General features: G+C 35.7%; 4 protein-coding genes across 5 annotated transcripts in view; 3 read left to right on the top strand and 1 right to left on the bottom strand.

Annotated features, from left to right (window-relative positions):
• Positions 1-507: 507 nt before the first annotated feature.
• Positions 508-10,366, top strand: LOC148959945 (uncharacterized). Its single transcript, XM_089109476.1, has 4 exons — positions 508-575; positions 1,295-1,449; positions 1,924-2,075; positions 8,779-10,366. Exons 1-3 carry the CDS (start codon positions 532-534, stop codon positions 2,037-2,039), a joined length of 315 nt encoding a protein of 104 aa, XP_088965602.1. The 5' UTR covers positions 508-531; the 3' UTR covers positions 2,040-2,075; positions 8,779-10,366.
• LOC148959946 (uncharacterized) lies at positions 2,084-3,608 on the top strand. The gene has a single exon (XM_089109475.1). The coding sequence runs from the start codon at positions 2,259-2,261 to the stop codon at positions 3,606-3,608; it is 1,350 nt and encodes a 449-aa protein (XP_088965601.1). The 5' UTR covers positions 2,084-2,258.
• On the bottom strand, positions 4,145-8,596 carry LOC135695315 (uncharacterized). The gene has a single exon (XM_065214381.2). The coding sequence runs from the start codon at positions 7,708-7,710 to the stop codon at positions 5,830-5,832; it is 1,881 nt and encodes a 626-aa protein (XP_065070453.2). The 5' UTR covers positions 7,711-8,596; the 3' UTR covers positions 4,145-5,829.
• Positions 10,367-10,531: 165 nt separating the features above from the next.
• The window catches only part of LOC135683964 (putative ATP-dependent RNA helicase DHX37), a 29,791-nt gene continuing 25,246 nt past the window's right edge, over positions 10,532-15,076 (top strand). Inside the window, exons 1-6 of one of the 2 annotated variants that reach the window (XM_065199381.2) lie at positions 10,532-11,046; positions 11,764-12,196; positions 12,720-12,892; positions 13,392-13,546; positions 14,485-14,580; positions 14,903-14,943. In XM_065199381.2, the coding sequence (XP_065055453.2) occupies positions 10,660-11,046; positions 11,764-12,196; positions 12,720-12,892; positions 13,392-13,546; positions 14,485-14,580; positions 14,903-14,943 (1,285 nt within the window). In that variant the 5' untranslated portion in view covers positions 10,532-10,659. Of the gene's footprint in view, positions 11,047-11,763; positions 12,197-12,716; positions 12,893-13,391; positions 13,547-14,484; positions 14,581-14,902; positions 14,944-15,076 lie in introns of both variants that reach the window. The other variant, XM_089109473.1, reaches the window with a different exon arrangement.

Raw genomic sequence — 15,076 nt, 5'->3', positions numbered from 1 at the left:
CAATCGTTTAAAACGTTTTACTTTTTAGAAAATTTTAGTTACGTTTGGCTCATTCCATTCTAAAATGGAATTCATTACTCTATGAGACCCTCTTAAAAATGACCCAAAATCCAGCTTAGGAAAAGCTCTGCACCACAAAATTCCTTCCTAATCCATGCCCACTCTCAAATTCGTGGCGTGGGCCCTGTAAAGTGCACTACTCTTGCACTTCCAGCGTTTACAATGCTGATAGCAACCTGATTCTAAAGATTAGGATATTTTATAATCTTTTCTCCAAACTGATATGAATATTAACTCTATTAACCAACATCGTACACTTTTTTATAAGTGCAACTCAATAAAAATGGCATTGATTGGTAATGTCATTAATTGTCTTGTACTGTGTATTATCGTGTTGCTGATACAGGTTCTAATATATCATAAATTTTGTTGTAAAGCATTAGAAAATGAATTAGCTTTACTCTGATGTTGTTTTGTAATTTTTCATTGATATAAAAAACTTACTGGGTGTTTGCTGGAAACGAGGCTACGATGGAACGTTTTTCTCAGAAACTTCCGATGGCGGATGTGAATGGGTATGTCTTTTCGCTAATTTATGATTTAATAGCTTTTCCTTTACATATAATTTGTTGACAGTTCAGGAGAAATTTCTAATTATAGTGATTTAATGTAAATTGACGTTTTTCTTTAACTCTCTCTCATTTTCTTTTAATCGAATTAGACAAGATACTATTACACACGTGTGTACACACACACAGCTCAGCCGAGTTGTTTCAATATTTGCTGGGAAATAGGCAGCAAGTAAGTTGATAAATACAAAAGAAAGCACAAGCGTACATTAATTGAGATGATTCATGTCCATTTTATTCAACAACAAAAACACTTATCATGGGCTAATTTGTGGGGTAATATATATAAGGGCCTAAGTGGGCCTAATGATGGGGGAATTTCCTCACTAGCTTGAATGAAGTTTGTATGCGGAGAATAGTTTGAATGTTTTACTAATTAAACAAAAGCTGTCATTTTTCTAAACATATTAGGGCAAAATACTGTACAAGTCTCAAATATTCATGGAAGCACATTTTTACTAATTGACAATACAAATCAGGTTCAAAAATGATAAGCTGCTGCACATATAAAAATATTGGCTTGTTTGTTGTTAAAAATGCTCCATCAGAGCACTTTTGTAGACAATATTCTTTTAAAAACAGGTTGCTATTACCAATAAGTTGCATTTTGTTTTTTCTATTTTGCTTGAAAGCATTTTGACTCCAAATGTTCTCTGATTATCTAGATCCTTCTATGGTAGTCCACCAGAGTATTCTGAAAGTGAATTTGATGATTTCTATGGTTGTGCCTGCCAAAGAATTTTCTGTTTTGGTCTTTGTCTCCCATTTATCTTAGCTGCCTCTTTGCTAGGAATCTGCCTTTGGATATGTTTACTTCCTTGTAAGTAAATTTATTTTATGCCTAATTTATTTGTACAAAGCTCTGAAGAATATTCATATTGCATGTTTCATCTAAGCTACCTTTTCAGCATGGATGGAATATTATATGAAAGCTAAATTTTTATCAGTATTTCATTCGTTTATCAATCAATGCAAGAAAAATATGCAATTTATGCTTAATTTTCAAATTCCACTACATACAAAACTCGGTCTAAATAAATAACTAAAAACAAATTACTAAAGATAGCTAAACTTAAGTAACAGGTTATACAACAGGATTTCATTAGAATTTTGTATGGAGAGGAATTTCTTGAGAAGGAGCTCTCTCCAAAAAAACTATTTGAAGAGAGAGCACCCCCTAAGCTAAAGACCTACAATAATCTACAGTAAATTTAAAAAAACTAATAATTAAAATACATTAATAGATTAAATTGCATTTATCACTGTTGCCATTTGCTTGCGTCTTTCATTTTAGTCCAGTTTTGCTGTTCTGATCTAACATGTTTCAAGAAGATCAAGTGCCTCATTTTTAAAGCTGTTAAGCTCCCAGTAACTTGTGCAAACCTTGCATTTGGGTACAAGATGATTTAGAACCAGGCTGATCTAAGCATTGACTTTGGAGAGAAGGTAATTTTCATGTCTACAGCTAATAGACCCGTTCACGGTTACGCGTTGCATCTTGGGTAATCAGGGCAAGGAAATCAGGGCCTAGATTTTTAACGATTGCGGTTTGGCTGGAGTTAGAGTTTGTTTACGTTCAAGGATACAGGTTTTCAAAGTGTCTTCGTTTATATCATTAAGGCTGTTACGATGCCAAATTACCGTTGTTGTGTTGGAGGCTGTGATAACGATTCAAGATATCCAGACAAGATAGTTAAGCGAAGCAACGTGAAAGAGCTGAAGTTTCACTACTTTCCGAAAGATCCCGAGAAGAGAAAGTTGTGGGTGAAGGAAGTGGAAAAGGGACTTATTGATTTTCAAGTCTCAAACAACAAGGTAGTTTGTTCCAACCATTTTGAATATGGAAAGCCTACATTCTCATCTCCGATCCCAACACTGTACATGTCTGTGCACAGTGCTTCAAAGCCTTCTCCAAGAAAGCGGCTAAGAAGACAGAACAGAATGGCTGATGTTTTTCAGCCATCATCTTCAGAAGACATAGAGTCAAATACCACTGCAAACGAAGCTGTACAGTGCTCAGATCCAATGATTTCAGCCATGATTTTTGCTGATTTGACTAGAGATCATGATGTTACTTTTTTTACAGGCCTTTCAAATTCATCAACTTTCAAGCTGGTTTTTGAATTCCTTTCAAAAAAGGCCACAACAATGCACTATTGGAAGGGGAAGAAAAATACTTCTCAAAATGCACTAGCACCACGAGACTTGAAAAATGCTACGTTGAGATCTCTTTCACTGGAGCAAGAGCTACTATCAACATTAATGCGTCTTAGATTAGGATTGCTCACAGATGATTTGGCTCATAGATTCATGATTTCAAAAGGATCAATGAGTTGTATTTTTACAACTTGGCTGCGACTCATGTGCCTTGAAATGAAATGGTTGATCAATTGGCCAGATAGGCATATTATTCGAAGAAACTTACCCAGCATGTTCAGAAAGTACTACCCAAAATGCTGTGTAATAATAGACTGCTCTGAACTGTTCATTGAGACACCATCAAGCCTAGACAATGCTGCTGCCTGCTGGTCAAATTACAAGCATCATTCCACAGTAAAATACTTGGTTGGAATAACCCCAAATGGAGCCATAAGCTACCTATCAGACTGTTATGGAGGTAGAGCTACAGATATCTACATTGTAAAAAATGCTGGATTTTTAAGAGAGCTTCAACCAGGAGACCAAGTGATGGCTGACAGGGGGTTTAAAATAAGAGACATTTTGGCCTTTTATCAGTGTACTCTTGCGATTCCTCCTTCAAAGCACAGGGAACTGCAAATGGCAAAAAAAGATGTTCAACAGACGTCCAGGATAGCAAATGTGCGCATATATGTTGAGCAAGCAATAGGAAGAATGAAGAACTTCCGCATCTTGAAAAATGAATTGCCCCTTTCTTTGCTCCCTCTTATTGATGACATTGTGTCAGTTTGTGCAGTTCTAACAAACTTTATGCCACCTCTTTGTTCTGATAACATATAACTGTTCTGATAATATATATAATAACGTGATTGTATTTTAAGTGAATGTAGCCAATGATGTGTTGCACTCTTTAACAACAGTTCCAAGGCTTTAGCACCTTGGTTCAGCATAGCCAAAAGTATTTACTTTGAGAATAATTTTCAAAATTGAACCCCTTAAGACATGTATGTTCTACCTAGCCTGTTTTACCATATTCAAGTAAAAAGATTCATTTTTATCTAAAACATGCAGTAATTCCCTTGGTAAACAACTGGTTGGTAAAAGTGATGACAATGTACTATCATGATTTTGGAAAGTTTTTGAGACAACTGAGCACTATGCCCCTCTCATGTACATTCAACCTATAGCGTATAACAAACTAAAACTAGTCATTGTACTAATCATGTTGTCATTTTGTTAATCATAACACTATTACTTGTAACCATTCTTTTCTACAAAAACAAATTATTAGTTTATGTTAAACGCATTACTGTTAGTCCTTTAACCCATTCACTCCCAGCTGTTATCAAGCTATTTTGCATTTTGCCCCAGCCTCTATTTCGTGTTTTTTGCTCTGATCCCCGAGACAATTTTATGAAGTTTAGAAAATAAGGGCTGACCATAGAAAAATTCATTTATCTCAAAAACCATAACTTCTTTTAACAAACATTCTAGAGAAAAGAAAGAGATACAGGATTAAGGATTATAATTATACCAAATTCACCAAATTTTTTTTCATGGTAAGGCCTAAAAGCAGTCAATGAAAAAGCTGATTGAAACTCCAATGCTATATCCTTCGTTAATAACTTGAAACTTCTTATTCAATGAGCAATTTCTGCATTTCTGATATAGTTAGGTTTTTTTCCAGTGTTCATGATCACTCTATCTTGCTTTAAATTCGCTACGCTTGCAAGAGTTTGGCTTTCCTTGTGAGGTTTCATTATGGTGTTTTTGAAAGAAAGCTTTTACAACTTTCCACTGCTGTTTAGTTTCTTCTGGTTCGCTGACGCCTTGAAGCAAGTATAATAATTGAACAGGTCGAACTAAAAAAAACATTAGGTACATCCACAACCGTTAAGTAATAACATGCTGTTGGGTAAAGTATAACAAGGTGTTGTGTTACAAGTTGATCGCAGTCCTCACTTGCTTTGGTTTACGATTCGTAACCACAAGAACTTCATTCGTGAAATCATCCTTTAATGCGTAATTGTAAAGGTTAGGTCCTGCAAATAGTCAATATCTTTTGAGACAACAAATAGTGGCAAACGGTCTTTCTTTTTTCGCTAAGCAGATGTAAGTACCTATTCACACTTCGGAAATCTTATTGGACGCCATCTTTTACCAGCGTTCTGATTTCAAACGGATTAGTTTCATTCCAAGTTGGATCCAGTGTGTCTCTGTTTTCTGTTCTGCACACAGGTTTGCTTCTTTAGCAAGTTTTTCAAAAATAACTACCAGAAGAGAGTTTTGAAAAGTCAAACTTTGTCTTTCACTGTGCCAAAGAACTGTCGGGCCTATGCGTTCCTTCCCTCAAAAGCTTGATCGCTCGACACGAAGGTCGCAATTCAAATTTGACTCGGTTGCGCCTTCATCACCTTCTGATTCTGGAGAGCTACTCTCCAAAACATCAGAAATATCAGCATCAGATTGTAATTCAAGTACTTCGTTGGAAAATTGGGTAAAAATGCTCCTCTTTATGGCTACTCCAAACGCAACGGGAAGTAGGCCTACCATTGTTGACAAACGGCCGCAGGATTTCAAGGCCGACGCGTTCTAACGGTCTTTTCAAAATATTTTAGTATGGGACCATATGCATATTTTTGCATATATACAATGTTTAATTATTTCTGTATGGTTTCATTTTTGTTAAGGAACAATAGCTTAAGTGTAAGCTAGCCAATAGGCAACAAGAATTCACGACGTCAAACGACGTCCATGGGGAAAAATGCAAAAAAGCTTGCGACGTCATTTGACGTTTTTGGGGAAATGTGCCAAACACTCTTTGACGCCATTTGGCGTCAACGGGAGTGAATGGGTTAATAGACCTCTAGATGTTTACTTTCGAAAAATATTATAGGGTGGAGGGTTTATTCAAGGGAGGGCTTTTTTGAAAATGGAGGCATATTTGAAATCTTTAGGTAATGTGTATCAAATAATATACTAAATACATGTATTTTGTGTTAAAGTTAATACTAGCTATCTTTAGTTTGACAATGAAAAATAGGTTTTTTAAAAATTGTTTCTATGTACATAACAAGCAAACAAACTCCTTGTATACATCACTTTGTTCTCTAATGTTGCAACAGCCCCAATGGTACCAAGCATCACATATGACACATTGAATGCTGTTTTCTTCTTTGGAATCAAGCTCTCTTTCATTAAGACATGGTCCTTCACAAATTGGACAAGTGAATATTTCAATGCTTCCAAGCAAGTACCTTTGAATATATGTTTTAAAAAACATCATAAGACTTGGGCATATTTTTTGCCAGTGACGTTCATCAAATTGTATCTTTTCTACAAAAATACTTTTCTTCGTGTATACAACAAAGTATGTCTGCCTTAGTCCAGTTACTGCCATTTGCCCTGTGACTTGAGTAAAATACTTGTGGCTTCTTTTAAGTTTAATTGTATCATCAACTTTTACCAAAAAGTCAGTTTTATTCCAAGAAGTTTGAATGTCCTCTTCCTTTATAGTGAATGGGCATTTGTATTCTACAAGACTTGGACTACAGCATTTGCAATGAAAAATGTTATCTGGTGTTGCACCAATATATGGGTGTGGTTTGTACAAATATAAACCACAGGGAATTAATTTTGCATTTTCATGATGCTTTCCTTCTTGTTGCATGAAAGCCTCTGCAGCATTTTTCTCATTTTGCTTGCCCCATTCAAGAGATGGGACGTTCAATAAAATTTTTGGCTCCACTATGGCCAAAATAAGTGGGGTTACTCTGCAAGCCTTGCCCTTCCTTGATAAGGCCTGTATTTTTGAATGTACATCATGGAATTTTGATGCAGTGATCCGCCCTTTTCTTTGCTCGTGCCAGTCTCTAGAACTTGATTGGCTCTTTGTCACTTTTTCAAGCTCTCTCAGCTGATCATCATTGAAAGAAAGCTTTGCTAAAAATGTCTCCAACATTTGATCTGCATCTTTTGCTGAATTTTTTACTATATTTGAGGCAATCTCCAACAATGATGGGGGCACATCTTTCTCAGGTGAAGGTGCAAATGTGTGGTTTACAACAGCTGTTGGCAAAACTTGTTTAATATATGCAAGAAAGGCAGCTTTATCTTCCTTGCTCACCTCTTGAGCACCTTGATGCCGTGGATCAAACCCCTGCTTTTCTTTGCACATGAGAAACTTCTTTTGCTTTTCAGATTTCCCCCTTTTGTGCATAACTAAGTGCATGTCCTTTACTTTCAAGGGGGTGACCTCTTTTGCAGCAGTATTCCATTGGCAGGCTTCATCAGTACAAGCAGGGTCAGTGATTCCTTTTTCATTGGCATATTCGATTTTGTACAATGCAGCTGCAACATGGTTACAACACTGACTATGGCCAGCAGTACATGTACAAAATGCTGTGATAATGCTCCCATCCAAATTAAACAAGATCCACAGCCTGTGCTTGGTTTCGTTTATCCTCTGTGATGGTGTAACGGATGACACAGCAATTTCTCTGCTGCAGAACTTTCTAACCAATATTTTGTCAACAAAACCACTTCCAAAAAACGAATAGGCTTTTCTTAGTTTGTATTGACCAATGTATTCGCTTGCAAAGGCCTTGCTGTCCAAAAAATAAGAAAATATTTGTCCAATATTTGTCTTTGGCCAATTCTTAAAATCTTCCACAAAATCATGTGCCTCCAGTGGATCAAAATCAATTGCATGTTTTTTCAACAACTCGTCGTATTCCGCTTTCAACTTGTTTGAGATCTGTGCAGCCGTAGCAACAGGTTCAATCTTCTGCTCGTAGGCTAGGAGAGCTCTTGCAGCCAGATAGCCATGGTTTCCAGAAACAGGCAGTCCTCGCTGCTTCAAAAAGAATTGTAGTTCGCCATTTGACAGTTCTAAAAAATCTTCCAGGTTGTATGTTTTCGTTTCGTGACTAGACTGGGCCATACCAACCACTGATCGAGGGCCTATTTACCACAACACTTATATATATTAACACAATACTTTCGAGGTTTTCCGTTCGTGTCTACGCCTCCTTGAGGGTTATTCGATCAAGCTGTATATTTCCAGGCTTTATTTGCGGCTTTCACAATGTTTCAGATCGTTTTATTATCGTAAACTATCAAACTACCAATTTTCTGGTTGCCGGGCTCCTGACTTCCTCGTTCGCATTGTTTTTCTTGCCCTGATTACCCAAGATGCATTTCAACCGTGAATGGGTCTATTTTGGAAGAAGATGTCACTTTTATTTTTAGGTAAACTTCAAGATTTCAGTCTAATTCCACTGTTCCCAAAATGAGGCAAATCAGTCATTCAGAGATTGTGAGCACCCCTTTAAAAGCATAATAGAGAGCAGATATGTACTTAAGAAATTTCTTGTCCTTTATTTTTTGGTGATTTCTGAGTATCTCACAGGATAATACCAATTTTGGAAAGAGCACCTTAACTAACCTTACCCACTGTCACTCAAAAGACCTGCCCCTTTCAGAAAGGACACTGAAGGGAAACGTAATGTACTAATGTTTATGCTTTTGAAAACCCTCTTATTGTGTTTTGCCTAATTGTGCAATAACATCCGTAGTAATAATGTGTAATAATATTTAATTCATAGCATAGCGATTTGATGACTCCCTTCCACTATAAATGTTATATACACACAATGGCCGGCAAAAATAGTTGGAACACTGAGATTGGGATTGCAATAAATGCATTTTTTATTTCATTTCAAGCAGAGGGATCCCCCTCCTCCTTAAACAACATTGGGAAGGAAGATGAACATGTCGCTAAACATCAGTTACATTATTTTGGTTCCCACCTACATTTGTCATCATTTGTCAGCATTGTATAAAGGGGAAGGGGAGATGTTGAGTAAGAAGGATGAAAAGACTGTTACAACACTTTAGTCTTTTTTAAAGATTTGCTTGTACAGTGAACTCAACCATTGTTAAGTTAGGCCATTTTCCAATCGATTTCTTTCTCATTTATTGATCAGTTACTTGATCACTTACTTTTAAGGCCAGAAAGAAAGAGTGGACCCTAAATCAGAAACAACAGCCCAACCTTGATCCTGGCAAAAGTACCAAGCATCACCTTGACAGATATGCCAGACAAAATCCAAGTGGATTTTCATCACTTACAAACTTGTTTCTGTTTCTAATGGTGACAGGATTGGGATAGAAATTTTGCACCTGCACTTCCTTGATTCTTTTCACAGCAATAAACACCAGTATGGCGAAGATTTTATATTTGGTGATGTCGATCTTAAGACAAATAACAGCTTTTTAGTTGAATTGTTTGTTTTGGTAAAAGGTTCACTTTTGAGTTTTATGAGCTTTGAATAGACTTTTGTTTTGAGCTCAAGCTTGTCCCGAATTTTATTTCAAGGTCAAAACGTTCGAATTACTTAGTCACAAAGTAATCATGGTATGGTCAAACAAACTTGTTTTTTCTCTATATATTCAGCGAAATTAAACATGATTATACTAATTAAACGATGATACAAATGCAGCTAGATCTATAAGCATGAATAATACAACATTTTATGCATAAAACAAACATTTAAAAATTAACAGTAACAGTGTGACCGCGCGACAACAAAATGAATATTGAAAGTTCGAACATGTTCATGTTACATGTTACTTGCATCAAACATGGCTTAGTCAAACGTTATCTTGATTGTCGATTACCAGATTGGATTGTACTTTTTTTAAATTATACTCAATATTTACCTAATGGCTCCCATCTTAGTCTGCATCCTGAAGATTATATTAAAACTGCCCTTTCCAACAAATACGTCAATCTCGACTTTGGTGTTTCTCTAAGTGGTAACGCTATGCTAGATTAAACGGAGGGTATGATTAAATCACCCAACATTTTCCAAATTATTTTAATTTGCCATGCATATTCCCAAAGTATTTAGAGAAGAAATTGACCCTTCCACCTTTTTTCAGAAAGATGTAGTTGATATATGCGTTATTTGTATTGCGGACATAACAGGGCACATTACTATATACAGTGGCGTAGCCACGGTTGGAAGATTGGGGGGGACAAAGAGGTATCCGACAGCAAGGGGTCCGGGTGTCATCCCCGGGTAAATTTTTGGAGACCACACCCTTAACAATTTGGGAAAAAAGCCCCATTTTGTTAATGCGTCTGGGAAAGCTATGGCTTTTTTTCGTGGTAATGTTTTGCTTATCAGACACGATAACCGTCAGGTGTCGCTAATCAAACATGATAACCGTCAGGTGTAGCTTTTTCATTCTACAACTGTATATTTCCTTCACAATTCCTCAAACACTTATATTCTAAATTGTGTAAGGCGAGGAAGCTCTACGTGTAAATACTGATTTTCCAAACTTGTAAGCAAATATTTAAAAATAATAAACATGATTCAAAATTTTCAAACTAAGTCCGTTCTCCTTGGAGTGAAATCTGCAAAATGCCCAGCAAGCATTTCAGAATCCAGTTTTTAAGGATTGAAGCACTTTAGTATTTAGTTTCTTAACGAGGAGAAATTGTAAACAAACTTTAGAGGTACAGATTAATGCCTCCTGCGAGCAAAAGCGAGCAGAAAATTCTTGCGACCACGCTCTTTAGATTAGCTTAAAATATGTTTCAGAATATTTCTTACAGTACTTTGCTTGCAGTCTTTTAAAATGTTTTAGCTTTGTCTGAAATATCAATCCCCCCCCCCCCCCCAGGTACAAATTTTATAGCGAAAATTCGCATAGCAATTTTTTGACACCCCCCCCCCCCAATATTTGAGTTGTAAATACGCTTCTGATACTTGTGGAAAGTAAAGTGAAATAAGGTTCATTTTCGAAAATAGCCAGTTTTTACCAAAGAGATATTAGAAACATACTTTATGACGTCAGAGATACCACTCACTTTTTTAACATGAGAAGGAGACTCATTCAATTCATTTGCCCTGCACGTGTAAACATTTTAGAAGGCCTAAATCAGCAACGAAGCCCCAGTGTGTATGGTTTTAACGAAATGGGTAAGGTGAAGAGATACAATTATGCAGCACGAAATAAACACATTTCATCGACCAATGAAATTTCAAAAAATCTTAGTAAACAGGCGATCACTGCTGATAACATTGTTGAAGGAACTGATGGTGACGAATATTGTAGTGTTGCTGAGCCTAATGCGTTGATCGTTCCAAAAGAGAAAATTCCTAAGAGGAAAAACACAGATAAGGCGAAGGATGTCAAACATTTGTCCAAAAGAAAAATGAAGCAGATTGAAAAAGTTCTCGAGAAAAGAAAGAAGAGAGCAAGGGTAAGTTTGCCAAAAATGTATCCTCTATATATTTCATCCCCTGTTGCAACGATACTTGAAAAAGTGCCCTGATGATGATACTAGCGTTCAAACCGGCTAGGTTTTGTCTGAGATCATACTTACGACGGCATACTTACGTGAGACTGGACCTTTTTTGATCCTCAGGATAATGAGATGGACTTTGGCGTATGGCACAAAACTAATCTATGTAGCTATTCAATTTTAAAAAAAAAATTTCAAAATTGGAAGAAATTCTGTTTGTATTTGGAGAAGGAAAGGCAAAATTAGATTCTTGTGTGAGTTTCTCTTGTATCTAATCGTAATACCATCCTTAGTAGTTTGCAACAAGTTGGCTTCATTATAGGATAATATTTCCACGACTTCATTACTTATCAAAGTCTTGATGTGTAAAACCCCTGTCTTCTCTGATGGCTAGCCTATTTTGATGTGTAAATCCTCTATTTTTCCTGCTAGTAATAGCAGGAATTCTAGAAATATTTTTTATGTGTTAAGATTTCCAATGTTGTCCCCCAAATTTACAGCCCTGCCTTTAAGCACTTCTCTAGGCATTTTGATTTTCAGAAAAATTGAAACCCCCTGCTCATTCTGACCTTGTTTCATTAGGCACTAAAGAGTAACCCAATTAGTTCAATTTTTGAAAAAGATTTCTGAGGGACATCATAATTTTTCACAAAGATTTCTGCTCTTTTTTGCTAGAGGTCAGAAGTTCTAAACTCATTGTCTCAATATCAAGTATCCGACAAAGAGCTTGCAATGTACCAATCTGTCTCAAGAATAGGGCAGACAAATTTAATTGATAAGCAAGTCAATCTGAACACACAACAAGCTATGCCTTCAGAACAAGATATTAAAAATGCACTAGTCAGTGGCAAAAAAAGAGGCAAAAGACTAAGAAAAATTAAAAAGCTGAATGAAGCAGTTCATTCAAAGAAGGAAAAGGTTGACATTGTGGTTGATGACAATTTAGATGATTCTAGTGACGAGTCATCCGATGATGAAAGTGAAGAATCAGGTAAGGAAGAGGACAATCTTGATGAGGAAGGAAGTAAAGTTATCCAAAATGAGCTTGAAAAAGCTCAAGAGTTTACCAATCTGCCAGAGGAAGGTAAAGGTCTCACCAAAGTGCCTGGTAAGTGTCTAAATCTAATCAAGGAACAGTCACTTGACTATATTATCTGAATCTCTGAGTAGCAAATTTGAACCATCCTGTTTTATACATCAAAGGTTAAATCTCATAATGAATGATTTGAGCTATCAATATGCGTTGCCTTTTGTGTTAATTTTTTGACATTACTTTTGCAGTAAACAAAAATATTACAAAATAATATATAAGAGTCTTTTTGTTAACTTTGTTTTTGTTAACTTGATATTTTTTACTTCGCTAACTTTTCTTGTACTTATCTGTAGTAAGAACTGTGTGGAAAAAGTAGCACTATATTTAATTGTAGCACTTTTGAATTCCCCCTAATTGCCCAAAGTCACAAAAAAGTTATTGTCATGTAGAAACAAAGAGGGTTCCACACTTGTCAAGCATCTTTCTGAATAAACTGGCACCCACCTTTGCTAATAAGAGAATATCTACATGTGTCAATGTCTTGAAAAATTAAAGCTTTGTGATTAAATCTTTTTTCTTTTATTGAAAATAAAAGAAGAAGATAAAAATGCGCAAGAAGCTACTATGGAGCTTGAAGGGAAAGGGGCCAAAAAGGTAGAATCTAGCAACAAAAATGACCCAACAAAAACAACAGAAGCTACACAAATTCAAGAAAGGCCAGTTAGTGAGCCAGCTGTGTACGTAGAATTGGACAGGACACCAGAAGTGCAGGTATTGTTTTTTACTGCTTTTTTGTCCATATTATTGTGTTACCTTTGATCAAATAATTATTACCTTCTGTTACCTTTTGCCTGAAACATATTTAATGAACAGACATACACCTACACTGCCGGTTACCTGATAATGTCACTATGCATTAAACGTGATAAGAGTTTCAATTTTTAAATGCCTGTTTACTCACCAATGTGTGGATGCAAGCACTTTATAACAGATTGGGTTCATTAAGATAATTGCTATATTTTTTATGAACAATATGAATTATGAAGGGATGAGGTAATTTTGGATTTTGTTATTAGGATTGTTATCCTTTTATTTAAACAAAACAAAACAGTTGGGATTTTTGACAGTAGATTTTAGAAGCAGAAATATTGGACATAAATATATGACAGCTCATATAGGCTTGATTGCTATTTTAAAGTAACCCCTTATCTACAAGGGAGATATGAAGAAAAGACTCATGTAAAATTAAACTCCTTTTTCTCTTTTTAAGGCTTCAAGGGTTCTACTTCCAATCTTGGGAGAAGAACAGTCAATAATGGAAACAATAAAAGATAATAATATTGTTCTCATTTGTGGTGAAACAGGAAGTGGGAAAACAACTCAAGTTCCACAGTTCTTATATGAAGCAGGATTTTCAACTCACAAGTAAGTACCAAGATTTTCGAACTGCTTCAATGATTCTTTTCAAAAGATAAATATTCCATCTTTGTATTTAACCATAGTTTAAACATATGATTCAAGTTAGTCCTTGAAATAATATGATAAAACATTATTCAATTGAATTTTAGTTAGTCACAAGCATCATAGATCCATGAACCCTTCTCTTCAGAAACAGCATCGAATTCATTTTCTACCCTGTATGCTCCTTTTTACAGCGTACCTCTAACCAAAGCTACAATGAGAGATAGCTGCGGTTGAGGTTTCCTTCTCTATTTCTACTTCAGTGTTTATGTGTTTGATTGTACACTCATCTTTCAAGAACCTTTCTATAAGAAACGATTACTGGGCAATCGGAAAAAGTTAAGAAACTTCAGTACTCGAAGCAGAAAGATTATTAAAAAACTATTGAAATTTTTTTAAAAATAGACAGGAACTCGGAAATTTCTTGAAAATAATAGAAGTTTAGACACCGAGAATGAAAATAATCTCCCCCCTCTAAATACAGCATTAGAACGGAAGCAGATATCTTCACAGCAACGCCATGAGCAAACAATAACAAAGTCGACCATTTTCTTTATTTTTCAGCTGTGAAAACTCTCCCCAGCAAGTTTTTATTGAAAAATTTCTTAGCATGAAAATTAGATATAGACCCTGAATGTTAAAGTTAATGAGATTATAATTAAGAAATTCTTAAGAAACGGCAAATATTGGAATTAATATCGCAAGAAGCTGGAGTAATTAACGTCAGTTTTTGTTTCTTGTAAAGGGTGTGAGTGTAACATCAGCTCGCATTGTAGGTCTGGTGTTGCGTTCTACTGTCATGCTACCCAAAATGTGTACTGGGGTTATTCTCAAAAGCCACGCGAAAAATTGGCCTATGTTGAATACCTTATGGTATAAAGTTGTGTTTATTTGAATTTCAGACCAAACGAAGGAATGATAGGGATAACAGAACCAAGAAGAGTAGCTGCAATCAGCATGTCAAAAAGAGTTGCAAAGGAAATGAACCTCAATTCGAGGTTAGTTTATTCAAAGTTGCTAATATCAATCAGCCAGAAACCAAGTTGGGTGGCAGAAATTATTATCCATTTCAAATATCTCTAGTTTTGCTAGAATGACAGAAGATAGATATGTTGACCTTTTATCGTTAAGTTATCGCTTCAGTTGGCTATTTACATGATGATCAAACAGAAACTTAGAAAGGGAACAGTATCGGGTTTTTCCTTGAATTGATTTTTTGAAGGTTTTTGTCTCTTTGATCTCCGACTGGTCTTATAGAAATTTGAGATACTTCCATTAGTTATCATGAAGTTGAATTATAACGATGCATTTCTTTTTTAGTATAGTTTCATACCAAATAAGATACGAAGGAAACGTCAGAGGTATTTTTTGTATATTTTTTTCAGTTTAGAAATGCTACAATATAAACGGATCGTAACCTAGCACTGGGCTTTGACTAGAATCAACGGAAAAGCTCTTTTATGCAATAAGTAGTTTCAAATCGGTTCAGTATAT

This window comes from Rhopilema esculentum, chromosome 7 (genome assembly GCF_057945365.1).
Source record: "Rhopilema esculentum isolate cy_ngs chromosome 7, ASM5794536v1, whole genome shotgun sequence".
Classification (NCBI taxonomy): domain Eukaryota; kingdom Metazoa; phylum Cnidaria; class Scyphozoa; order Rhizostomeae; family Rhizostomatidae; genus Rhopilema; species Rhopilema esculentum.
This window is presented reverse-complemented; position numbering and strand designations above follow the sequence as displayed.

Excerpts from the sequence above, each read along its gene's own strand:
- LOC148959945 (XM_089109476.1), top strand. The coding sequence starts at position 532 with ATGGAACGTTTTTCTCAGAAACTTCCGATGGCGGATGTGAATGG. Across the intron at positions 576-1,294 it reads CCGATGGCGGATGTGAATGG|ATCCTTCTATGGTAGTCCAC; the intron begins GTATGTCTTTTC and ends CTGATTATCTAG. Across the intron at positions 1,450-1,923 it reads TTGGATATGTTTACTTCCTT|TCCAGTTTTGCTGTTCTGAT; the intron begins GTAAGTAAATTT and ends CTTTCATTTTAG.
- LOC135695315 (XM_065214381.2), bottom strand. The coding sequence starts at position 7,710 with ATGGCCCAGTCTAGTCACGAAACGAAAACATACAACCTGGAAGATTTT.
- LOC148959946 (XM_089109475.1), top strand. The coding sequence starts at position 2,259 with ATGCCAAATTACCGTTGTTGTGTTGGAGGCTGTGATAACGATTCAAGA.